The 27319-nt window shown below is 49.7% G+C and overlaps 1 protein-coding gene across 2 annotated transcripts in view; it reads right to left on the reverse strand.

Moving 5' to 3' along the window:
- LOC109886059 (formin-2) overlaps positions 1-27319 on the reverse strand; it is a 121876-nt gene that overhangs the window by 65241 nt on the left and 29316 nt on the right. The window contains exons 4-9 of one of the 2 annotated variants that reach the window (XM_031821342.1): positions 20955-21111; positions 18864-18875; positions 18039-18100; positions 14883-16195; positions 11548-11692; positions 3056-3143 (exon numbers count right to left, since the gene is read on the reverse strand). In XM_031821342.1, coding sequence (XP_031677202.1) covers positions 3056-3143; positions 11548-11692; positions 14883-16195; positions 18039-18100; positions 18864-18875; positions 20955-21111 — 1777 coding nt within the window. The remainder of the gene's footprint in view (positions 1-3055; positions 3144-11547; positions 11693-14882; positions 16196-18038; positions 18101-18863; positions 18876-20954; positions 21112-27319) is intronic. The other variant, XM_031821343.1, reaches the window with a different exon arrangement.

A 27319-nucleotide genomic window follows, 5' to 3' on the forward strand; every position in this document is an offset into this window, starting at 1 on the left:
GTAGCATGAAGGAGCCATCACCACATCAGTTTATAATGCTGTAGGAGCCATCAACACATCAGATTATAAAGCTGTAGCATGAAGGAGCCATCACCACATCAGTTTATAATGCTGTAGGAGCCATCACCACATCAGATTATAATGCTGTAGCATGTAGGAGCCATCACCACATCAGTTTATAAAGCTGTAGGAGCCATCACCACATCAGTTTATAATGCTGTAGGAGCCATCACCACATCAGATAATGCTGTAGCATGAAGGAGCCATCACCACATTAGTTTATAACGCTGTAGCATGTAGGAGCCATCACCACATCAGTTTATAATGCTGTAGGAGCCATCACCACATTAGTTTATAACGCTGTAGCATGTAGGAGCCATCACCACATCAGTTTATAATGCTGTAGGAGCCATCACCACATCAGTTTATAACGCTGTAGGAGCCATCACCACATCAGTTTATAACGCTGTAGGAGCCATCACCACATCAGTTTATAACGCTGTAGGAGCCATCACCACATCAGTTTATAACGCTGTAGGAGCCATCACCACATCAGTTTATAATGCTGTAGGAGCCATCACCACATCAGTTTATAACGCTGTAGGAGCCATCACCACATCAGTTTATAACGCTGTAGGAGCCATCACCACATCAGTTTATAATGCTGAAGCATGAAGGAGCCATCACCACATCAGTTTATAATGCTGTAGGAGCCATCACCACATCAGTTTATAATGCTGTAGCATGTAGGAGCCATCACCACATCAGTTTATAACGCTGTAGGAGCCATCACCACATCAGTTTATAACGCTGTAGGAGCCATCACCACATCAGTTTATAACGCTGTAGGAGCCATCACCACATCAGTTTATAATGCTGTAGGAGCCATCACCACATCAGTTTATAATGCTGTAGGAGCCATCACCACATCAGTTTATAATGCTGTAGGAGCCATCACCACATCAGTTTATAACGCTGTAGGAGCCATCACCACATCAGTTTATAACGCTGTAGGAGCCATCACCACATCAGTTTATAATGCTGAAGCATGAAGGAGCCATCACCACATCAGTTTATAATGCTGTAGGAGCCATCACCACATCAGTTTATAACGCTGTAGGAGCCATCACCACATCAGTTTATAATGCTGTAGCATGTAGGAGCCATCACCACATCAGTTTATAACGCTGTAGGAGCCATCACCACATCAGTTTATAACGCTGTAGCATGTAGGAGCCATCACCACATCAGTTTATAATGCTGTAGGAGCCATCACCACATTAGTTTATAATGCTGTAGGAGCCATCACCACATCAGATTATAATGCTATAGCATGTAGGAGCCATCACCACATCAGTTTATAATGCTGTAGGAGCCATCACCACATCAGTTTATAATGCTGTAGCATGTAGGAGCCATCACCACATCAGATTATAATGCTGTAGGAGCCATCACCACATCAGATTATAATGCTGTAGGAGCCATCACCACATCAGTTTATAATGCTGTAGCATGTAGGAGCCATCACCACATCAGATTATAATGCTGTAGGAGCCATCACCACATCAGTTTATAACGCTGTAGGAGCCATCACCACATCAGTTTATAACGCTGTAGGAGCCATCACCACATCAGTTTATAACGCTGTAGGAGCCATCACCACATCAGTTTATAACGCTGTAGGAGCCATCACCACATCAGTTTATAACGCTGTAGGAGCCATCACCACATCAGTTTATAACGCTGTAGGAGCCATCACCACATCAGTTTATAAAGCTGTAGGAGCCATCACCACATCAGTTTATAATGCTGTAGCATGTAGGAGCCATCACCACATCAGTTTATAAAGCTGTAGGAGCCATCACCACATCAGTTTATAATGCTGTAGGAGCCATCACCACATCAGTTTATAATGCTGTAGCATGTAGGAGCCATCACCACATCAGTTTATAAAGCTGTAGGAGCCATCACCACATCAGTTTATAATGCTGTAGGAGCCATCACCACATCAGTTTATAAAGCTGTAGGAGCCATCACCACATCAGTTTATAACGCTGTAGGAGCCATCACCACATCAGTTTATAAAGCTGTAGGAGCCATCACCACATCAGTTTATAAAGCTGTAGGAGCCATCACCACATCAGTTTATAACGCTGTAGCATGTAGGAGCCATCACCACATCACGAGACAACAGAGCACGAGGACAGAAAGGAAATGAGGTCACTGCTTCCAGAAAGCAAAACACGTCCTCTTCTAAACAATGACAGCAACAGAAACACCCAACAACTCAACGGTCAGTAAACAACCAGCAACTCAACGGTCAGGAAACAAGACAACTCTCTCGTTGACGCAAGAAAAGAGCATTATGAAAATAAAAAGGCATTTCCTTCAGTTGTACAAAAATATCAGTAGATCGATTCACTCACTGTCCTCTCCCTCTAAATATTACAGTGTGCCTAGGAGGTCGTATTCCACCCAAGGTCAGTGTGTAGAACAAGGTGACAGTACATGGCCCAAACTGCTACTGGTCAGCAGGGGGTCTGACAGTCAGGTCTACAGACTGCTACTGGGCAGTAGAGGGTCTGACAGTCAGGTCTACAGACTGCTACTGGTCAGTAGAGGGTCTGACAGTCAGGTCTACAGACTGCTACTGGTCAGTAGAGGGTCTGACAGTCAGGTCTACAGTACAGATTGCTACTGGTCAGCAGGGGGTCTGACAGTCAGGTCTACAGTACAGACTGCTACTGGTCAGTAGATGGTGAGGCTGAAAAAGCTGAAACCACCAACTTGAAGGCCCGTCCACATACTTTCAACCTTGTTGTGTATCTCCATGTCATATACAGTAGAGTGTAGTAATGATATAGTTATGGGGGTCAGTATAGTGTTGTAATGATATAGTTATGGGGGTCAGTATAGTGTTGTAATGATATAGTTATGGGGGTCAGTATAGTGTTGTAATGATATAGTTATGGGGGTCAGTATAGTGTTGTAATGATATAGTTATGGGGGTCAGTATAGTGTTGTAATGATATAGTTATGGGGGTCAGTATCTCACCATGCTGGATGTCCTTCATGTCCAGATGCAGACTGGACATCAGAATCCCCACCGCCTGAGAACGCTTGTTGTTCAGCAATTTGACCACCTGCAGAGAGAGAGAAACATCAACACATGATAAACTCGGAGAGGAGAGGAGAGAGGAGAAACATCAACACATGATAAACTCAGAGAGAGAGGAGAGAGAGAGAGAGAGAGAAGGAGAGAGGAGAGGAGAGAGAGAGAAGGAGAGAGGAGAAACATCAACACATGATAAACTCAGAGAGAAGGAGAGAGAGGAGAGAGAAGGAGAGAGGAGAGGAGAGAGAGGAGAGAGAGGAGAAACATCAACACATGATAAACTCAGAGAGAGGAGAGAGAGAGAAGGAGAGAAGAGGAGAGAAGACGAGTGAAGACGAGAGAGAAGAGGAGAGAGAAGAGGAGAGCGGAGAAACATCAACACATGATAAACTCAGAGAGAGAAGGAGAGAGAGGAGAGGAGAGAGAAGGAGAGAGAGGAGAGAGAGAGGAGAGAGAGAGGAGAGAGAGAGGAGAGAGAGAGGAGAGAGAGGGGAGAGAGAGAGGAGAGAGAGAGGGGACAAAAGACCAGCTCAAGCTGCATAAATCATGAGAAAACAAAAAGATAATTACTTGACACATTGGAAAGAATTAACAAAAAAAACAGAGCAAACTAGAATGCTACTTGGCCCTATACAGAGAGTACACAGCGGCAGAATACCTGACCACTGTGACTGACCCAAAATTAAGGAAAGCTTTGACTATGTACAGACTCAGTGAGCATAGCCTTGCTATTGAGAAAGGCCACCGTAGGCAGACATGGCACTCAAGAGAAGACAGGCTACGTGGACACTGCCCACAAAATGAGGTGGAAACTGAGCTGCACTTCCTAACCTCCTGCCCAATGTATGACCATATTAGAGACGCATATTTCCCTCAGAAATAATTCGAAAACAAATCCAATTTTGATAAACTATCATATCTATTGGGTGAAATACCAGTGTGAAATCACAGCAGCAAGATGTGTGACCTGTTGCCACGAGAAAAGGGCAACCAGTGAAGAACAAACACCATTGTAAATACAACCCATATTTATGCTTATTTATTTTCCCTTTTGCACGTCAACTATTTGCACATCATATATACACACACGACATTTGAAATGTATATTTTGGAACTTTGTGAGTATTGTTTATGATCTATTTCACAATATTAACATACGTTTCCCATGACAATAAAGCCTGTACAGACTCTCATCCAAGGCCACGGTTTTCCTATTGACCTTTACCGGCCAGAACAGTTTCCTGACGGGAACAAAGTGACACCCCCAGCTAACATTCAGGATAGGATGAACTTCCTGTGTACTTCATTGTCAGAGTAGGTGTTGCTCATTCCATCCCTTCTGCTTCAACCTGGCACCATATCTAAACGTCTGCTCTGTGACGTACCATATTCTTTCTATAATCAGAAACATGACATTTCCTCTGTTTCCTCCTCAACAGCGCCCCGGGACAGTGTTGGCAGGCAATTAAGGAATGGAGAAAATAGTAAAGAAAAACAGTCTGTATATGATTATAAACGACTGGCGTCCATTTCCACATCAGCAGCTGTAGCACAATGACCGACTCCGTTCTCTGATTAAATAATTACCCTGTAGGAGGCTGAGAGACAGACCAGACGTTCTGCTGGGAGAGGGGACCTGACCTCACAGGCCAGGTCTACTAGGAGAGAGAGAGAGAGGAACCCACAGTGACCTGTAGGAGGTTGAGAGACAGACCAGACGTTCTGCTGGGAGAGGGGACCTGACCTCACAGGCCAGGTCTACTAGGAGAGAGAGAGAGGAACCCACGGTGACCTCACACAGGCCAGGTCTACTAGGAGAGAGAGAGGGAGAGGGGAACCCACGGTGACCTCACACAGGCCAGGTCTACTCGGAGAGAGAGAGAGGAACCCACGGTGACCTCACACAGGCCAGGTCTACTCGGAGAGAGAGAGAGGAACCCACGGTGACCTCACACAGGCCAGGTCTACTAGGAGAGAGAGAGGGAGAGGGGAACCCACGGTGACCTCACACAGGCCAGGTCTACTCGGAGAGAGAGAGAGGAACCCACGGTGACCTCACACAGGCCAGGTCTACTCGGAGAGAGAGAGAGGAACCCACGGTGACCTCACACAGGCCAGGTCTACTAGGAGAGAGAGAGGGAGAGGGGAACCCACGGTGACCTCACACAGGCCAGGTCTACTCGGAGAGAGAGAGAGGAACCCACGGTGACCTCACACAGGCCAGGTCTACTCGGAGAGAGAGAGAGGAACCCACGGTGACCTCACACAGGCCAGGTCTACTAGGAGAGAGAGAGGGGAACCCACGGTGACCTCACACAGGCCAGGTCTACTAGGAGAGAGAGAGGGGAACCCACGGTGACCTCACACAGGCCAGGTCTACTAGGAGAGAGAGAGGGGAACCCACGGTGACCTCACACAGGCCAGGTCTACTAGGAGAGAGAGAGAGGGGAACCCACGGTGACCTCACACAGGCCAGGTCTACTAGGAGAGAGAGAGAGGGGAACCCACGGTGACCTCACACAGGACAGGTCTACTAGGAGAGAGAGAAGGGAACCCACGGTGACCTCACTACAAGACTGCAGCAGTGTGTCTTAAAGCCAATTTATGCTTGATCCGAAAATGTGCAGAGCCCAGAGACTGGAACAATGTGTGTTTACTGTGTAGAGCCCAGAACAGTGTGTGTTTACTGTGCAGAGCCCAGAACAGTGTGTGTTTACTGTGTAGAGCCCAGAGACTGGAACAGTGTGTGTTTACTGTGCAGAGCCCAGAGACTGGAACAGTGTGTGTTTACTGTGCAGAGCCCAGAGACTGGAACAGTGTGTGTTTACTGTGCAGAGCCCAGAGACTGGAACAGTGTGTGTTTACTGTGCAGAGCCCAGAGACTGGAACAGTGTGTGTTTACTGCCCAGAGCCCAGAGACTGGAACAGTGTGTGTTTACTGCCCAGAGCCCAGAGACTGGAACAGTGTGTGTTTACTGCCCAGAGCCCAGAGACTGGAACAGTGTGACTTTACTGTGTAGAGCCCAGAGACTGGAACAGTGTGTGTTTAATGTGTAGAGCCCAGAGACTGCAACAGTGTGTGTTTACTGTGCAGAGCCCAGAGACTGGAACAGTGTGTGTTTACTGTGTAGAGCCCAGAGACTGGAACAGTGTGTGTTTACTGTGTAGAGCCCAGAGACTGGAACAGTGTGTGTTTACTGTGTAGAGCCCAGAGACTGGAACAGTGTGTGTTTACTGTGTCGAGCCCAGAAACTGGAACAGTGTGTGTTTCCCCCGAAGACGAAGAATGTTTAAAACATTGTTTTTAGTTTGTGTTGTCTGATTTAGATCAGAAACTCAAGACAATGGACAGTGTTCCACTGTGATTCACCACCACATCGGTCTGCCTGGTATCCTGCGTCAGCGGCTGGAAACATTCTCCATCTAACAGTAGTCGATTACGTACAGACATAAACGTTCCCCTTCAGAGAGTCAGATGACCCGTGACTACGTCACCTTCTCTCGCTCTACCCCCCTCCCCTCAGGTTGGTCGGTGTGTCGGCGTTTCACCAGGACCAAAACAACCAAGATCTATCCAAATAAACAGACTCCGTAACAACGGCAGTTCTGCTCTACAAGGTTATGGAGGAAATGGAAATGAGCCTCACCTGGATGGGAGGACGTGGGAGGAGATGGGAAATGAGCCTCACCTGGATGGGAGGACGTGGGAGGAAATGGGAAATGAGCCTCACCTGGATGGGAGGACGTGGGAGGAAATGGGAAATGAGCCTCACCTGGATGGGAGGACGTGGGAGGAAATGGGAAATGAGCCTCACCTGGATGGGAGGACGTGGGAGGAAATGGGAAATGAGCCTGACCTGGATGGGAGGAAGTGGGAGGAAATGGGAAAGAAATTAGCCTCACCTGGATGGGAGGACGTGGGAGGAAATGGGAAAGAAATTAGCCTCACCTGGATGGGAGGACGTGGGAGGAAATGGGAAAGAAATTCACCTGACCTGGATGGGAGGACGTGGGAGGAAATGGGAAAGAAATTCGCCTGACCTGGATGGGAGGACATGGGTAATGTTAGAGCTCTGGGACCGGATCGATAAAACGTCTGAGTAAGAGAGCTGATGTAGGATCAGTGCCTTTTAGATCGCAGTGTGTACTTGGTCAGGGGAGAACCTGATCCTAGAACACTTACTCTGATGCTTCAAAGAAGAAAGAAAATGGCACCTGGTCTGACGTCTGTGACCATTATAGTCTGTCAAATGTGAATTGGGGGACACAGTAAACAGAAGTGGACTGTCTCTTTAAATTCCACACAGCCAGTTAGGAGCTAGAGAGGTGCTGACATCATCAGTCATGACATCAGACTGGGGTTAAACCAATGGAAGGAGGAAACAAAGGGGCTTCATCTCAGATCATTGAGGAGGTAGAACCATATTGTTACCACAGTGTATGAACCTATACCTACTCTGATGAGGGGGAGGGGCTTCATCTCAGATCATTGATGAGGTAGAACCATATTGTTACCACAGTGTATGAAACTATACCTACTCTGATAAGGAGGGGGAGGGGCTTCATCTCAGATCATTGATGAGGTAGAACCATATTGTTACCACAGTGTATGGACCTATACCTACTCTGATAAGGAGGGGGAGGGGCTTCATCTCAGATCATTGATGAGGTAGAACCATATTGTTACCACAGTGTATGGACCTATACCTACTCTGATAAGGAGGGGGAGGGGCTTCATCTCAGATCATTGATGAGGTAGAACCATATTGTTACCACAGTGTATGGACCTATACCTACTCTGATAAGGAGGGGGAGGGGCTTCATCTCAGATCATTGATGAGGTAGAACCATATTGTTACCACAGTGTATGGACCAATACCTACTCTGATAAGGAGGGAGAGGGGCTTAATCTCAGATCATTGATGAGGTAGAACCATATTGTTACCACAGTGTATGGACCAATACCTACTCTGATAAGGGGGGGGAGGGGCTTCATCTCAGATCATTGATGAGGTAGAACCATATTGTTACCACAGTGTATGAAACTATACCTACTTTGTTAAGGGGGAGGGGCTTCATCTCAGATCATTGATGAGGTAGAACCATATTGTTACCACAGTGTATGGACCTATACCTACTCTGATAAGGGGGGGGAGGGGGGTGATTTGGTGAATGAAACCGCTGGAAACAAAATGAATGTATTGATTAAATTATCTTAAAACCTTTACCATGATATGTCCCTAAAATAAATTACAGCATATTTAGTCAATTCATTTAAAGTCAATATTATCAGGCTTTTCAGTAAAACCAAATTGTAGTGGCATTACATATAAAACAGTCTGTGTACTGCTGTGTTTTCTCTGAGCCAACTGGCCTATGACATCAGCGCAGGCATTTCACATCTATTACATTAACATGTAGCCCCTCATTTAATCCTCATCAGCGCAGGTATTTCACACCTATTACATTAACATGTAGCCCTCATTAATCCTCATCAGCGCAGGCATTTCACACCTATTACATTAACATGTAGCCCTCATTAATCCTCATCAGCGCAGGCATTTCACACCTATTACATTAACATGTAGCCCCTCATTTAATCCTCATCAGCGCAGGCATTTCACACCTATTACATTAACATGTAGCCCCTCATTTAATCCTCAGCCTTTTTCCTCTTAACGTAAAATCAGGTTCCTTAAAACAGGTCTTCAAATCTGACTAAAACTGCAAAACAATGAGATAAATCCCAACGGAAACACTTCCTATAGCTGGCACGCCGACCGGCACGCCGACCGGCACGCCGACCGGGAGTACAAACTAAAGAAAACATGTTCATTAAAATGAAATGGTTTCCTCGGTAACCTCCGGCAGCTAGCAGGGGATAAAGGATAGCATTTACTCCAATCAGCATCTAAGGAAACGTTTGTAAACACGGACCGTGAACTGCAATCATTCTCTATGGGACTGGGACGACTTCAAAGTTAAAGATTCTTTACCAGAGTATTTGAGGTCAAATCGCTGAAACAACATAAAAATTCCCAAAACACTTTATTTGGTAATTCAAATAGCCTCCAGATTTAGGTCAAACCACAAGACAACTTTAGGAGAAAAGTGACGGGACTCCACGGGCCGGGCCCGGGAACCTCAGAGCCACACTATACAGGCCAGGACTGCTCAGATCAGCTACAGACTGGTGTGTGTGTGTGTGTGTCTCCATGTGGGTTTCACTGTAGCTGTAGTGTTGTTCTTTATTGATGACAGAGCCTCGTTCTGCTACTCCAGTCAAAACAACAAGCTCTGCGGAGCTCAGATCAAATCACATCATCTGAACATGGTTTAGACGGTTAGACTGGGCTACATGGTCTGCCTCCACAATGGCACCCTGTCCCTTACATTGGGCCCTGATCAAAAGGACTGATATTGAGACCGAGCCGCAGAGCCAGGACTGATCCTGAGACCGAGCCGCAGAGCCAGGACTGATCCTCAGACCGAGCCGCAGAGCCAGGACTGATCCTCAGACCGAGCCGCAGAGCCAGGACTGATCCTGAGACCGAGCCGCAGAGCCAGGACTGATCCTCAGACCGAGCCGCAGAGCCAGGACTGATCCTCAGACCGAGCCGCAGAGCCAGGACTGATCCTCAGACCGAGCCGCAGAGCCAGGACTGATCCTCAGACCGAGCCGCAGAGCCAGGACTGATCGTGATTTCCTCTTCAGGAGGACAGTCAGTAATTCTGCACAAATGTTTAATAGTGGAGAACTGAGCCTAAAGCGACAGGGACCTTTAATCACATCCATTCCCAGGTCAGTAGAAACCCCACCAGACAGTTCCCAGTTCAGTAGAACCCCCCCCCCCCAGGCAGTTCCCAGGTCAGTAGAACCCCCCCCCCCCCCAGACAGTTCCCAGGTCAGTAGAACCCCCCCCCCCCAGACAGTTCCCAGGTCAGTAGAACCCCCCCCCCCCAGACAGTTCCCAGGTCAGTAGAACCCCCCCCCCCCCCAGACAGTTCCCAGGACAGTAGAACCCCCCCCCCCCCCAGACAGTTCCCAGGACAGTAGAAACCCTCCCCAGACAGTTCCCAGGTCAGTAGAAACCCCCCCCCCAGACAGTTCCCAGGTCAGTAGAAACCCCCCCAGACAGTTCCCAGGTCAGTAGAAATCCCCCCAGACAGTTCCCAGGTCAGTAGAAATCCCCCCAGACAGTTCCCAGGTCAGTAGAAATCCCCCCAGACAGTTCCCAGGTCAGTAGAACCCCCCCCCCCCAGACAGTTCCCAGGTCAGTAGAACCCCCCCCCCCCCCAGACAGTTCCCAGGACAGTAGAACCCCCCCCCCCAGACAGTTCCCAGGACAGTAGAAACCCTCCCCAGACAGTTCCCAGGTCAGTAGAAACCCCCCCCCAGACAGTTCCCAGGTCAGTAGAAACCCCCCCAGACAGTTCCCAGGTCAGTAGAAATCCCCCCCAGACAGTTCCCAGGTCAGTAGAACCCCCCCCCCCCAGACAGTTCCCAGGTCAGTAGAACCCCCCCCCCCCCCCCCCCCAGACAGTTCCCAGGTCAGTAGAACCCCCCCCCCCCCCAGACAGTTCCCAGGTCAGTAGAACCCCCCCCCCCCCCCAGACAGTTCCCAGGTCAGTAGAACCCCCCCCCCAGACAGTTCCCAGGTCAGTAGAACCCCCCCCCCCCAGACAGTTCCCAGGTCAGTAGAAACCCCCCAAAACAGTTCCCAGGTCAGTAGAAACCCCCCAAAACAGTTCCCAGGTCAGTAGAAACCCCCCCAGACAGTTCCCAGGTCAGTAGAAACCCCCCCAGACAGTTCCCAGGTCAGTAGAAACCCCCCCAGACAGTTCCCAGGTCAGTAGAACCCCCCCCAGACAGTTCCCAGGTCAGTAGAAACCCCCCCAGACAGTTCCCAGGTCAGTAGAAACCCCCCCAGACAGTTCCCAGGTCAGTAGAAACCCCCCCAGACAGTTCCCAGGTCAGTAGAAACCCCCCCAGACAGTTCCCAGGTCAGTAGAAACCCCCCCAGACAGTTCCCAGGTCAGTAGAAACCATCCAAGACAGTTCCCAGGTCAGTAGAAACCCCCCAGACAGTTCCCAGGTCAGTAGAAAACCCAGAACATTCCCAGTTCAGTAGAAACCCCCAGAACCCAGACAGTTCAACTGAAGGAGAACAACAGAACAGCTGGAAGGAAGGATGAAATGGAGGAGAACTACATAAACATGAGGGTGATAGGACAATTAGACAGGAGGCACTGGGACAGGACAGGAGGACAGGGAGCACTGGGACAGGACAGGAGGACAGGGAGCACTGGGACAGGACAGGAGGACAGGGAACACTGGGACAGGACAGGAGGATAGGACAGAGGGCACTGGGACCTGACAGGGGTAAAATAGGACAGGGGTAAATAGGACAGGGGAGGTTATCTGAACTAACCTGTTTGGCTTTAGACTTGGTGATGGTATCTGACAGGGGTTTCTTCTTCTCCTTCACAGCAGTCTTGGAGAACAGCTCTACGAACTCCTCAAAGTTCACATCAGGCTCCTGTATCTTGTCCCAGACCAGCGACGTGCTCACCTCTCTAGGATGAGGGAAGAGTTAGTGAGGTTGTGACTGTTGGATCTTTACCTAAAGATCCCAGAAATGTTCCAGATGCACAAAAACCTTATTTCACTCAAATGATTTGCACATATTAGTTGACATCCCTGTTAAGTCAGAATTTCTCCTTTATCAAGGTAATCCATCCACCTGACAGGTGTGGCATATCAAGAAGCTGATTAAAACAGCATGATCATTACACAGGTGCACCTCGTGCTGGGGACAATGCAAAGGCCACTCTAAAATATGTGCAGTTTTGTCACAACACAATGCAACAAATGTCTCGCTTTGAAGATTTGTGCAATTGGTATGCTGACTGCAGCAATGTCCACCTAAGTCGTTGCCAGAGAATTTGTTCTCAACCAACTTGGGAGGCCTATGCCTTCCCAGGCCCCCGCCTGTGCCCCCAGCCAATCAGGTGAAATTCATATATTACGGCCTATTTTCTTTATTTAAATTGACCAATTTCCTTATATGAAACTAACTCAGTAAAATCTTTGAAATATTTATGCTTACATTGCTGTTCAGTAAACATATGAGCCCCAGTACTACACCTTGAGTGAGAAATATCACCTCTTATTTTTTTGTCCATCTCTCAATCGGTATTGTGAGAGCAAATCAATCAATTTCCGTTAAAACAATTGACTAAGTATCCATTCGACCATCAACCGATGTCAGTAATAAGTATCCATTCTACCATCAAACGATGTCAGTACTAAGTATCCATTCTACCATCAATCCATGTCAGTACTAAGTATCCATTCTACCATCAATCCATGTCAGTACTAAGTAATCAATCTACCATCAATCGATACCTCTAAAGCTCTTCTCCAGCCAATCAGAGGATGCAGACCTCCAAAGCTCTCTCCAGCCAATCAGAGAGGATGCAGACCTCCAAAGCTCTTCTCCAGCCAATCAGAGAGGAAACAGACCTCCAAAGATCTTCTCCAGCCAATCAGAGAGGAAACAGACCTCCAAAGCTCTTCTCCAGCCAATCAGAGGATGCAGTCTAGCCTGCGCAACACCCGTTATTCATTCAAACATCGGCTTCACGCTTCCAACACGTCTTTCTTTCATTTCACTGTGTTAATGGTGATTCTCAATATGCATTCTACCGTGCTCCACACGCTGATGCTCCGAGTTCTCTTGAGTACGTTCATATGAGGACGAGAGTGTGGAGAACACATAAAACCTTCAATTAGAGCAGCACTCCCCCTACTGTATTACCTCACGCACTCCACTCCAGATGTAAATTATTTGTGGGTATCTGGCTAGCCCGTTAGCCCTATCAACAGGAGCCGCTAGCCCGTTAGCCCTATCAACAGGAGCCGCTAGCCCGTTAGCCCTATCAACAGGAGCCGCTAGCCCGTTAGCCCTATCAACAGGAGCCGCTAGCCCGTTAGCCCTATCAACAGGAGCCGCTAGCCCGTTAGCCCTATCAACAGGAGCCGCTAGCCCGTTAGCCCTATCAACAGGAGCCGCTAGCCCGTTAGCCCTATCAACAGGAGCCGCTAGCCCGTTAGCCCTATCAACAGGAGCCGCTAGCCCGTTAGCCCTATCAACAGGAGCCGCTAGCCCGTTAGCCCTATCAACAGGAGCCGCTAGCCCGTTAGCCCTATCAACAGGAGCCGCTAGCCCGTTAGCCCTATCAACAGGAGCCGCTAGCCCGTTAGCCCTATCAACAGGAGCCGCTAGCCCGTTAGCCCTATCAACAGGAGCCGCTAGCCAGTTAGCCCTATCAACAGGAGCAGCTAGCCAGTTAGCCCTATCAACATGAGCAGCTAGCCAGTTAGCCCTATCAACAGGAGCAGCTAGCCAGTTAGCCCTATTAACAGTAGTAGCTAGCTACATTTAGCCCTTTTGACTAACTATGGGCTTGCTATCTATGCACATTTATGCATTGTAGGCAGGTAAATATGCCTGATTAAAAGATTAAAATATTGAGACATGTACGGGCAACATTTCATTCTGAAGTTGGCGATTACTTTCTCGCGCTTTAGCTCAAATAATGTCCGCCATTGATTTCAAGAAACGTTACATCAAATCAAATCTATTTATATAGCCCTTCGTACATCAGCTGATATCTCAAAGTGCTGTACAGAAACCCAGCCTAAAACCCCAAACAGCAAGCGATGCAGGTGTAGATCACCACTCCTACTGAGACTCTTTGTGACCTGATCCTAGATCACCACTCCTACTGAGACTATGACCTGATCCTAGATCACCACTCCTACTGAGACTATGACCTGATCCTAGATCACCACTCCTACTGAGACTATGACCTGATCCTAGATCACCACTCCTACTGAGACTCTTTATGACCTGATCCTAGATCACCACTCCTACTGAGACTCTTTATGACCTGATCCTAGATCACCACTCCTACTGAGACTATGACCTGATCCTAGATCACCACTCCTACTGAGACTATGACCTGATCCTAGATCACCACTCCTACTGAGACTATGACCTGATCCTAGATCACCACTCCTACTGAGACTATGACCTGATCCTAGATCACCACTCCTACTGAGACTCTTTATGACCTAATCCTAGATCACCACTCCTACTGAGACTCTTTATGACCTGATCCTAGATCACCACTCCTACTGAGACTCTTTATGACCTGATCCTAGATCACCACTCCTACTGAGACTCTTTATGACCTGATCCTAGATCACCACTCCTACTGAGACTCTTTATGACCTGATCCTAGATCACCACTCCTACTGAGACTATGACCTGATCCTAGATCACCACTCCTACTGAGACTCTTTATGACCTGATCCTAGATCACCACTCCTACTGAGACTATGACCTGATCCTAGATCACCACTCCTACTGAGACTATGACCTGATCCTAGATCACCACTCCTACTGAGACTATGACCTGATCCTAGATCACCACTCCTACCGAGACTCTTTATGACCTAATCCTAGATCACCACTCCTACCGAGACTCTTTATGACCTGATCCTAGATCAACACTCCTACTCTAGCATCTTTGTACAGATGCTTATGTAACTAGGATAGTTTTAGAAACATAAAGCTTTAGAAACAACTGCTGAAATAAAACAAATGGCCAGTTAGCCCTATCAACAGGAGCAGCTAGCCAGTTAGCCCTGCTGAAATAAAACAAATGGCTTGTTAAATACATTTGATTGATTGATTACTTTTTGTGTTGAGCTGAGTTGAGCTGTATCCTGGTCCAGTAGAGAGGTTTCATGGGTCTGGGGGGCTCCACCACTCCTTTCCGGGGAGGTTTCTCCTGGGCCATGCCTAGGGTATACAGTCCCATGGGCAACGGAGGGACCAGGGAGCCCAGGGCACATGGAGGAGGGCCACAGCCAGGAGGAGGAGGAGGAGGAGGAGGTCCTCCCATCCCAGGTAATGGTGGAGGGGGTGGGGGAGGGCCCATCCCCATCATCCCAGGTAAGGGAGGGGGTGGAGGTGCCATCCCCATGCCAGGGAGAGGAGGGGGTGGTGGGGGCATTGCACCCCCTGGTAGAGGAGGTGGAGGAGGTGGTGGGGGCATTGCACCCCCTGGTAGAGGAGGTGGAGGAGGTGGTGGGGGCATTGCACCCCCTGGTAGAGGAGGTGGTGGGGGCATTGCACCCCCTGGTAGAGGAGGTGGTGGGGGCATTGCACCCCCTGGTAGAGGAGGTGGGGGAGGTGGTGGGGGCATTGCACCCCCTGGTAGAGGAGGTGGAGGAGGTGGTGGAGGCATTGCACCCCCTGGTAGAGGAGGTGGAGGAGGTGGTGGGGGCATTGCACCCCCTGGTAGAGGTGGTGGTGGAGGAGGAGCCATGGAGTGACCAGGTAAAGGAGGTGGTGGGGGGGGTTTAATGCCACTCTGCTGCTGTTGGCACGTACAGACAAATGCTGGTGCGACCTTGGGGGAGAAGGGTATGGGTAGGGACAGGGCCAGTTCTGGGGGGAGTTTCAGGGGACAGGAGGAAGACAAAGAGGACTCTCCTCCAGCCTCGTTCACAAACAAGTGTGGCATCTGGTCCGGTAAAGGCACTTTAAACTTATAGCTTTCCTCCATAGGCGACGTCTGGACAGACTTGGCCTCCAGACAACTCAGGAGACAGTCAGTCTGTTGGTCTACATGACAGACCTCCTTCACTATCCTCTCTTCAGTCTGTAGGTCTACATGACAAACCTCCTTCACTATCCTCTCTTCAGTCTGTAGGTCTACATGACAGACCTCCTTCACCATCCTCTCTTCAGTCTGTAGGTCTACATGACAGACCTCCACCATCCTCTCCTCAGTCTGTAGGTCTACATGACAGACCTCCCGGTACAGACCCCCCTCCACACCAGCCTCCGGCTCCTTAATGCTAATAATATCTCTGTCCAGCAGGGGGTGCTGTTCCTCCAGCTCAGCTATCTTAGTCCGCAGGTCCTCAATGGTCTGTTCTAACTGTTGGATCACATTGACGTGCTCCTCTTTCAGCTTCACTGTTTTCAGCACTGACTCCTCCTGGAGAGACAGAGGGGGGGCCAGAGAGCGAGAGAGGGGGGGGGGGGCAGAGAGCGAGAGAAGGGGGGGGGCCAGAGAGCGAGAGAGGGGGGGGGGGCCAGAGAGCGAGAGAGAGGGGGGGCCAGAGAGCGAGAGAGAGGGGGGGCCAGAGAGCGAGAGAGAGGGGGGGCCAGAGAGCGAGAGAGAGGGGGGGCCAGAGAGCGAGAGAGAGGGGGGGCCAGAGAGCGAGAGAGAGGGGGGGCCAGAGAGCGAGAGAGAGGGGGGGCCAGAGAGCGAGAGAGAGGGGGGGCCAGAGAGCGAGAGAGAGGGGGGCCAGAGAGCGAGAGAGAGGGGGGGCCAGAGAGCGAGAGAGAGGGGGGGCCAGAGAGCGAGAGAGAGGGGGGGCCAGAGAGCGAGAGAGAGGGGGGGCCAGAGAGCGAGAGAGAGGGGGGGCCAGAGAGCGAGAGAGAGGGGGGGCCAGAGAGCGAGAGAGAGGGGGGGCCAGAGAGCGAGAGAGAGGGGGGGCCAGAGAGCGAGAGAGAGGGGGGGCCAGAGAGCGAGAGAGAGGGGGGGCCAGAGAGCGAGAGAGAGGGGGGGCCAGAGAGCGAGAGAGAGGGGGGGCCAGAGAGCGAGAGAGAGGGGGGGCCAGAGAGCGAGAGAGAGGGGGGCCAGAGAGCGAGAGAGAGGGGGGCCAGAGAGCGAGAGAGAGGGGGGGCCAGAGAGCGAGAGAGAGGGGGGGCCAGAGAGCGAGAGAGAGGGGGGGCCAGAGAGCGAGAGAGAGGGGGGGCCAGAGAGCGAGAGAGAGGGGGGGCCAGAGAGCGAGAGAGAGGGGGGGCCAGAGAGCGAGAGAGGGGGGGCCAGAGAGCGAGAGAGAGGGGGGGCCAGAGAGCGAGAGAGAGGGGGGGGCCAGAGAGCGAGAGAGAGGGGGGGGCCAGAGAGCGAGAGAGAGGGGGGGCCAGAGAGCGAGAGAGAGGGGGGGCCAGAGAGCGAGAGAGAGGGGGGCCAGAGAGCGAGAGAGAGGGGGGCCAGAGAGCGAGAGAGGGGGGGGGGCAGAGAGCGAGAGAGGGGGGGGGCCAGAGAGCGAGAGAGGGGGGGGGCCAGAGAGCGAGAGAGGGGGGGGGCCAGAGAGCGAGAGAGGGGGGGGGCCAGAGAGCGAGAGAGGGGGGGGGCCAGAGAGCGAGAGAGGGGGGGGGCCAGAGAGCGAGAGAGAGGGGGGGCCAGAGAGCGAGAGAGAGGGGGGGCCAGAGAGAGAGAGAGAGGGGGGGCCAGAGAGAGAGCGAGAGAGAGGGGGGGCCAGAGAGAGGGGGGGCCAGAGAGCGAGAGAGAGGGGGGGCCAGAGAGAGAGAGGGAAAACAGTGTTCATATAAACCTTTAAAGCAATATGTTAACTGTTTTATAACCAGAAGGAGAACAGTGTTATATTCAATGTATTGTTGTTAGAGGCAGGGCTTCTTGTAGAGGAGATAAATAACTTCATATGGGACAAGATGGCGGCTTTCAGAAGGACAATACTTCAACAACAACATCTCTAGGAGACACAGATAAGAGATAAACATGGGAGAGGTCAGAGTCTGCCAGGTACTGGTCCACACACACCAAGACCCTCACTTAGAACTGCTATTAAGAGTATTCCACTAAACTAGTTCAACTCTTAGTGGATGCTGCCCCCTTGTGGTTAATCAGGTGAAGGAGGCCAGGGCTATTCATGATGCTATTCTCTCCAAAGGGAAAGACTGTACTATAGATAACCTCTCAGGTAGGGTTGGATGATTCCCTACTGATTTTGGAAATCTTACCGGGTACTTTGCAAACCTAGTCTGAGAATAGGCTGACTAGGGAGGATAGGGAGACTAGGATGACTGACCTGAAGTTGGCCGACTTCTTCTCTCTGATGTCTCTTCAGCCCCAAGATGGCTGCCTGGTGTTCTGTAGGAAGAGGGAGAGACAGGATACTTCTATATTAATCACAACCAGAATACAACCACAACCATGCACGGTCAACTAGACCAGACCACTTTCTACTGGTATTAATCACTACCAGAATATAACCATGCACGGTCAACTAGACCAGACCACTTTCTACTGGTATTAATCACTACCAGAAAACAACCACAACCATGCACGGTCAACTAGACCACATGCTACTGGATGATATGTGATACACTGATTACTTCAATTCACAATCCGTACAATCATGCTGTTTCTTAGAATGAAATGAAAATTGACATTTAATGTGAACATCAAAAGTCGTCTAAAGCCTCATGTCAAACCAATAGTTAGGGAAAAAGCAACATTACATCTAGCAGCCTGTTTTCTTTTAGGTGTTAGACTCCGCAGCAAGGACAGACAGGATGTTTGCCGGGGGAAGAAGACGACGGGATGTTTGTCGGGGGGCAAGACGACGGGATGTTTGTCGGGGGGCAAGACGACGGGATGTTTGTCGGGGGGCAAGACGACGGGATGTTTGTCGGGGGGCAAGACGACGGGATGTTTGTCGGGGGACAGAGAGGGGAAAGCTGTGCTCAGAATATCAATCCATTTTTGCCTGCCTAAGCACTGACTCATTGTTGCTATGCAACCTTGGCCCTTTCAATAGCATGTGGGACTACAGACAGACAGCACATGACGAGCAAGGCCAAAAAGAAAGAGTTAAATGATCATGCAGAAACACATTCACAATGTAACTTACCTTCATCGCCCTCTAAAAGGTATCAGAGCAGGAAAGAGATCCAGATTAGAAACAAGTCTTTCCTTAAATCTACACTGTTGGGTTAAATTAACGCTGGTCATGTGTATCAAGGCATAGAGACGCAATGTCGTCTTAAAACCACTGGTATAAAACAGGAAGCTCAACTCTAACAGAACAAAAGCCGAGGCCACGAGCTCTCCACCCTGGCTAAGGGACGAGGCCACGAGCTCTCCACCCTGGCTAAGGGACGAGGCCACGAGCTCTCCACCCTGGCTAAGGGACGAGGCCACGAGCTCTCCACCCTGGCTAAGGGACGAGGCCACGAGCTCTCCACCCTGGCTAAGGGACGAGGCCACGAGCTCTCCACCCTGGCTAAGGGACGAGGCCACGAGCTCTCCACCCTGGCTAAGGGACGAGGCCACGAGCTCTCCACCCTGGCTAAGGGACGAGGCCACGAGCTCTCCACCCTGGCTAAGGGACGAGGCCACGAGCTCTCCACCCTGGCTAAGGGACGAGGCCACGAGCTCTCCACCCTGGCTAAGGGACGAGGCCACGAGCTCTCCACCCTGGCTAAGGGACGAGGCCACGAGCTCTCCACCCTGGCTAAGGGACGAGGCCACGAGCTCTCCACCCTGGCTAAGGGACGAGGCCACGAGCTCTCCACCCTGGCTAAGGGACGAGGCCACGAGCTCTCCACCCTGGCTAAGGGACGAGGCCACGAGCTCTCCACCCTGGCTAAGGGACGAGGCCACGAGCTCTCCACCCTGGCTAAGGGACGAGGCCACGAGCTCTCCACCCTGGCTAAGGGACGAGGCCACGAGCTCTCCACCCTGGCTAAGGGACGAGGCCACGAGCTCTCCACCCTGGCTAAGGGACGAGGCCACGAGCTCTCCACCCTGGCTAAGGGACGAGGCCACGAGCTCTCCACCCTGGCTAAGGGACGAGGCCACGAGCTCTCCACCCTGGCTAAGGGACGAGGCCACGAGCTCTCCACCCTGGCTAAGGGACGAGGCCACGAGCTCTCCACCCTGGCTAAGGGACGAGGCCACGAGCTCTCCACCCTGGCTAAGGGACGAGGCCACGAGCTCTCCACCCTGGCTAAGGGACGAGGCCACGAGCTCTCCACCCTGGCTAAGGGACGAGGCCACGAGCTCTCCACCCTGGCTAAGGGACGAGGCCACGAGCTCTCCACCCTGGCTAAGGGACGAGGCCACGAGCTCTCCACCCTGGCTAAGGGACGAGGCCACGAGCTCTCCACCCTGGCTAAGGGACGAGGCCACGAGCTCTCCACCCTGGCTAAGGGACGAGGCCACGAGCTCTCCACCCTGGCTAAGGGACGAGGCCACGAGCTCTCCACCCTGGCTAAGGGACGAGGCCACGAGCTCTCCACCCTGGCTAAGGGACGAGGCCACGAGCTCTCCACCCTGGCTAAGGGACGAGGCCACGAGCTCTCCACCCTGGCTAAGGGACGAGGCCACGAGCTCTCCACCCTGGCTAAGGGACGAGGCCACGAGCTCTCCACCCTGGCTAAGGGACGAGGCCACGAGCTCTCCACCCTGGCTAAGGGACGAGGCCACGAGCTCTCCACCCTGGCTAAGGGACGAGGCCACGAGCTCTCCACCCTGGCTAAGGGACGAGGCCACGAGCTCTCCACCCTGGCTAAGGGACGAGGCCACGAGCTCTCCACCCTGGCTAAGGGACGAGGCCACGAGCTCTCCACCCTGGCTAAGGGACGAGGCTACGAGCGCTCCACCCTGGCTAAGGGACGAGGCTACGAGCTCTCCACCCTGGCTAAGGGACAAGGCTACGAGCTCTCCACCCTGGCTAAGGGACGAGGCTACGAGCTCTCCACCCTGGCTAAGGGATGAGGCTACAAGCTCTCCAGCCTCGTTAACGAAGTTAACGTTTCTAGACTCCATCTGCAAAATCAGCGCTAGTGAGAGTTAGAGGATAAAACAAGTACAACAGTCTGAAGTTAGTAACTGTTTTGATGAGGGCACCTTCCCACCTGGTCTGTTATAGTAGTTAGCTGTTTCAGATCTAGTCTCTACAGTATAATAGTATCTATCTGGATGTGGTGAGGGCCCCTACCCTCCTCGGTGTACATGAGGCCTGGTCTATCGTCTCCCACAGGTCTGGGTGGGGGCCACAGGGTCTTCAGGTGCCCAGGGAGGGGGGCCCGGCCCTCAAAGTGTTCCATGGAGTGGGGGGGCTGGCTGACCGCTGCCCACGTGTACAGCTGGTCTTGCTGTGGGAGAGAGGGAGATAATATGGCATACATGAGGACATAAGATAAAATAGCATAAGGGGACAACAGAGGACAAAACAGGAGATATAATGCTATAGGGGGACAATAGAACAGTGGTTCCTCTTTTAAAAAGTGGTGAGCTTACGCCGCGGGACTTAGAGGTCATTTGTGGTTTAGTACGGTACCCTGCGTCACTTCACAACTTCAGTATTACTTACTTATACTGTTGTTACACTAAGGTTTTTATTATTTTATTTGTTAGGATTATTACTCTTACTGTAGAAGTAGTAGTAATGTAGGCCACTCCCGACCGGTCACGTTGTACAGCGCCCGAGTGACGCAATGGTCTAAGACAATGCATTTCTCCTTCTAAAAACAAATAAATAATTCTAAATAACAAACAGGCTTTTTAAATAAATTAGTTACAATGTCTCACCCCATGTTTAAGAATGGCCTTTTTCTTGCTGATTTGTAACAATCTCCAAAATATTTAAGGGGCATTGCACTAATAAAAGGCACTGACCAGGGAAACGTTCCCGCTGTTCTGTTCTTAGTGTCAGTCTGCAGGTTCAAACTAAAACAATGTAACTAATAATGGTGTATGCTTTCATTAATAAAAATGCTGATCTTTATTTAGTTATTGATCCATAACGAATGACTATGGAATAAATATCACTGAATTACAGAACTATCCTCCAATCCTCTATGTAATTATTTGCGGAGAGTCACGTCATATTTTTCGATATACTGTCGGAGACATGAGTCTCACTAGTGTTAAGTCATGTGCTGTAGGTAATTTAAAGAGAATATTGAAGTTGGAAGCAAAAGCCTACAAATATTTTAGCACCGTTTCACGCTGCTCTGAGACAAGCATGAGGACTGGTCTTGATAAATGAATAAGATTGTTATTTGAACGTAATCTTGGTTTTGGTATTGGTTGGACTAGATGTAAAAATTTGGATGTATAAATGTTATGCTCTTAGCGTAACTTTTATTTTACTACGCAAGTCAGTTAAGAACAAATTCTAATTTACAAGGACAGTCTACTCCTTCCTCCCTGTCGGGGACTTGAACCCCAGTCTCCCGCGTGCCCTGCCAGCACGACATTGAGATTCTTTAGCTAAATAGCCCAGTACTGTACTGCCGACCGTCACGTTGTACAGCTCCATCCTAACGGAAACTCAGAGGGTTTTGGACACACCAATTTTCTACATTGTAGAATAATAGTGAAGACATCAAAACTATTAAATAACACATGAAATCAGTTAACACATTTATTTACAAGGACAGTCTGCTCCTTTCTCCCCGTCGGGGAATTGAACCCTGGTCTCCCACATTGCCAGAATTCTCTAGTACAGCAATTATTGAAGGTACTTGAGGTCACTGAGAAAGTCTGGACATGGCCTGCTCTCCCTTATGTAAGGAATTAGACACTTTCCCATGTTTACTACAGTATGTATTGTAGGCTGTGTTTACTTGTCAGACTGCATAGTCACCTAATAAACAAATGCAGGTGGCTTTTCTTCTTCTTTAAATGCTTTATTAACCACATGTGAAAGCATATACTGAACGGTACAAATACTGTATAGTACTGTAATTCATCAGCATCTTTATGCTTTTGTTAATAAAATGATAAAAATCATCTTTCAAAATGCAGATGTTGATTTAGTTATGGATCCATAATGAATTACTATGGGAATAAATATGACTGAATTACAGAAATATTGGAACAAAGTTGTCTAACGAAGGCAAACAAATTGTTGCTTACTGGAAAATACTCCTTCAAACACACGGTCACGTTGTACAGCGTCATTATGGCTATTAGCAGGGCTATATTTTGGGCTTTATTCAGATTACAATCGCTCACCGTTATTTTTTTAAATGAAATCATCTCAAATATTGTTATATATAGCCTTCTATTCTTAAGCTATATGTGTTGACTGAATATAAGCAAGTGATGTCTTCTAAATAATCAACCAATCACATGGACTAATCCCATTTCAGATGGAAAACACTCCATGACCGCTAAGTGACATCACATGCCGTGTGTACTCAACCATGTTAGATCGAAGAACAAAAGCACCCGTCCCAAATGTCCCCTGGTCAAAAGTAGTGCACTACATAGGGAATAGGGTGCTACCATACTTTGGACAGAGACACAGCCTTGTGCATATTGCTCCCATGCTAACCTGCAGGTGCTCAAATAGGTTGCATTTCCTGCGGACGGTCTGTTTGAGTTTGAGCCATGCTAGGTCCAGCCTCCTCTCCCTCTCCTCCCCTCTTCCCTGGCCGTTGATGGTTAGTAGCTCTCGGACTAGCTCAGGAACCCGAGACAGCACCACACACTCAGAGGCCCCCACATCATCATTAGCTAGAGCCAGGGAGGAGGAGGAGGAGGAAGAGCCCCCATCGGTCTCTACGCCTGACTCTGACATATACGCCATGTCCTTGTCTGCTTTAATCTGTCAGTTCCTGGACAGAATATTGAATTTTATGGCGCATAGCCTCCGGACTCAGCTCTCTGCACTTCCTGTTTGGAACATGTAGGTATTCCATCATCGCCAAGACCGCTGAGGGAAAAATGTGGAGTTTGCATTTTAGAAAAATAAAATCAACAAATCCCTCGAGGTGGTAAACGGTTTTATTCCTCAGGGATGTAAACGGTGGTGTTTTTTCCCTCTGCTCTGCGGTTCTCTATTCCTCTTCTGACAATGCAGTGAGTTACTGCCAGTCTGACACTTCTTTCCTGTCACCGGTCTGCGATCCTGAAAACTCCCAAAGACGCTGCATCCTCTGTGAAACTGCAGCAGTCCCCAGAAACATTGGGCGTCGCTGCCCTCCCCTCCTGTTCTCATGGTAACTCTGACCAGTCCAGACTCAGGGAGCCTGATATAGCGGACTGGTCTCTTCTCCCTGCTGTCATTGTAGCTTCAGGCAAGTCACCGGGTTTTTGCACAGGCTGATGGGACGGCTTGCAGTCAGATCAGGTTGCTTTATGACATGCGCTTTATCCTTCTCTATACTGCTGCCCTGTGCTGCACAGGGAGGAGAGGGGAGAGGAAGGGCAGTGGCAGAGGCAGAGAACGATCATTTATTCACACGTCAAAGCCTGAGAGCTGCCCTGTCCCATCCTTTCCTGTCTGTAATCAGCTACACTTTGCCTTAGTGTTCCCATGGCCATATTATAGCATCAGGCTACAATCTGAAACCGGTCCCATCTGTATACCTCTGAGGAGAACATAAGTCAGGCAGGGAGGGAGCGCAAAAGGGCTGTCGTTCTCTGTTATTGCTACAACATGCAGCAGTACAGTGTTCACACAGCTAGCCAGGAGGCTGGTCCCTCCAGAGAGACACTGTACCAACAGCTAGCCAGGAGGCTGGTCCCTCCAGAGAAACACACTGTACCAACAGCTAGCCAGGAGGCTGGTCCCTGCAGAGAGACACACTGTACCAACAGCTAGCCAGGAGGCTGGTCACTGCAGAGAGACACACTGTACCAACAGCTAGCCAGGAGGCTGGTCCCTGCAGAGAGACACACTGTACCAACAGCTAGCCAGGAGGCTGGTCCCTGCAGAGAGCCACACTGTACCAACAGCTAGCCAGGAGGCTGGTCTCTCCAGAGAAACACACTGTACCAACAGCTAGCCAGGAGGCTGGTCCCTCCAGAGAGACACTGTACCAACAGCTAGCCAGGAGGCTGGTCCCTCCAGAGAGACACACTGTACCAACAGCTAGCCAGGAGGCTGGTCCCTCCAGAGAGCCACACTGTACCAACAGCTAGCCAGGAGGCTGGTCCCTCCAGAGAGCCACTAAGAACACTGACTCCGCATCCTCAAGCATTTATGACTTTCACTGTGGCATTGTCACCATAACAACAAGGTGGCTCTTGTTGCAGGTAGCATCACAGCCATTAGCGTTGTGTGTTAGAGCTCAGAGCACTCGAACTCAACAAAACCATACCTAAAGGGCATAGCGGCCGGCCGACACCCAGATAGCATAGTGTAATCAGCGATGAAACTTGATTTAATTTCTTACTGGTAAGGAACACACAGCATTTTATACGGATTAGCCTACTCTGCTGACTCAAATCAATAAAAACGAAGTCTGATCGATATGAAAGGCCTACGAAAAGGGGAGACAAATACACAATAAACATCCCATCCAACCTGGAGGAGGAAATTATTGCCCAAAAACAAACTAAAGTGTCACTGACCCAATGATAAAGACAGTGAATATGCAAAATTTTCTTCGCTGGTGCTAATAAGATACAAAAAAAATAAGATAAGCTACTCAATTAAGTTAAGAATTGTGATACCAAAAAGACAGATTGGAGTCGTTACAGCAATAGTAATTTGCATTCCAAACAGTTTTTCCGTTAATATATTTTTAAAATATTGAGATACCAAATATTGTTGTTTTGCGAGCCAGTCATGCGTTTGCAGCGCTGCTGTCCACATTGCAGGCCCTTCTTACTCTAGGCTTAAAGATCCTCTGTGGCCAAGTTGTGCTTTCTGGTGTAGTAGCCTATTTTAAATTATTGTATGTATGTGTGTATGTGTGTATATGTGTGTGTATGTGTGTGTATGTGTGTGTATGTGTGTGTATGTGTATGTGTATGTGTGTGTATGTGTGTGTGTGTGTGTGTGTGTGTGTGTGTGTGTGTGTGTGTGTGTGTGTGTGTGTGTGTGTGATATATATATACAGAAGCAAGCCAATTAGGCTGGGCCTTTAATTTGAGATTTAAATCCATTTTCTTCAGGGAAAGCTTTTCCTACCAGTCATGATGTTTTCATCCGATTGTCAAACAATCACTTAACAAAAAAGGTGTCCCCTTCAGGCTACCTGCACACATTCCTTCACTCACAAAATAACACTTCCATCATGCAAACAGTGCACCCGCAATTTAAAGACTGGAAAGAGACCGCGGTTTACAAAACATCTACTACGTGTAGGCTACTGTACTGCCGTTCTGCGACAGTCAGTCATTAGGTCTACGTGTAGGCTACTGTACTGCCGTTCTGCGACAGTCAGTCATTAGGTCTACGTGTAGGCTACTGTACTGCCGTTCTGCGACAGTCAGTCAGTAGGTCTACGTGTAGGCTACTGTACTGCCGTTCTGCGACAGTCAGTCAGTAGGTCTACGTGTAGGTTACTTTACTGCCGTTCTGCGACAGTCAGTCATTAGGTCTACGTGTAGGCTACTGTACTGCCGTTCTGCGACAGTCAGTCATTAGGTCTACGTGTAGGCTACTGTACTGCCGTTCTGCGACAGTCAGTCATTAGGTCTACGTGTAGGCTACTGTACTGCCGTTCTGCGACAGTCAGTCATTATGTCTACACCTGTAGCCTGAATTGATGCATCCACTGTTGTCCATGCGCGCCTCGGTCTCCGCCACTCATCTCCGCCTTGACAATGTGTAAGTGTTCTCCCCAAACCACAACGCCATTTGGAGTGAAACCACCCGGTTTCCAGTCAATCCACTCAATCGTCAGGCTGACATGCAGTAATGTTAACGGTGTAGCAGACGATAGTATTTTTTTAACATGTTGTGTTAATTGTGACGGGCTCAAGTTTTACAGGTACGGCGCCCCACCACTATTTATTTTACCAAGACGCCGTACCAGACCGCCTTACTTTCACCCCCGAGTGTAACGGTAACAGAAGACTGCCGTGTGCTGCAGACTGATGCAGATACCCAGCATGACAGCGATGCTGTGATAAGGTGGTACTCGGGTTACAAAAGGCTGCTGCTCTGCATCTGTCCTCGTGCTCCTAGACCTTAGTGCTGCTTTTGATACCATCGATCACCACATTCTTTTGGAGAGATTGGAAACCCAAATTGGTCTACACGGACAAGTTCTGGCCTGGTTTAGATCTTATCTGTCGGAAAGATATCAGTTTGCCTCTGTGAATGGTTTGTCCTCTGACAACTGTAAATTTCGGTGTTCCTCAAGGTTCCGTTTTAGGACCACTATTGTTTTCACTATATATTTTACCTCTTGGCGATGTTATTCGAAAACATAATGTAAACTTTCACTGCTATGCGGATGACACACAGCTGTACATTTCAATGAAACATGGTGAAGCCCCAAAATTGCCCTTGCTAGAAGCATGTGTTTCAGACTTAAGGAAGTGGATGGCTGCAAACTTTCTACTTTTAAACACGGACAAAACAGAGATGCTTGTTCTAGGTCCCAAGAAACAAAG

Source organism: Oncorhynchus kisutch, unplaced genomic scaffold (assembly GCF_002021735.2).
Source record: "Oncorhynchus kisutch isolate 150728-3 unplaced genomic scaffold, Okis_V2 scaffold3962, whole genome shotgun sequence".
Taxonomy (NCBI): Eukaryota; Metazoa; Chordata; class Actinopteri; order Salmoniformes; family Salmonidae; genus Oncorhynchus; species Oncorhynchus kisutch.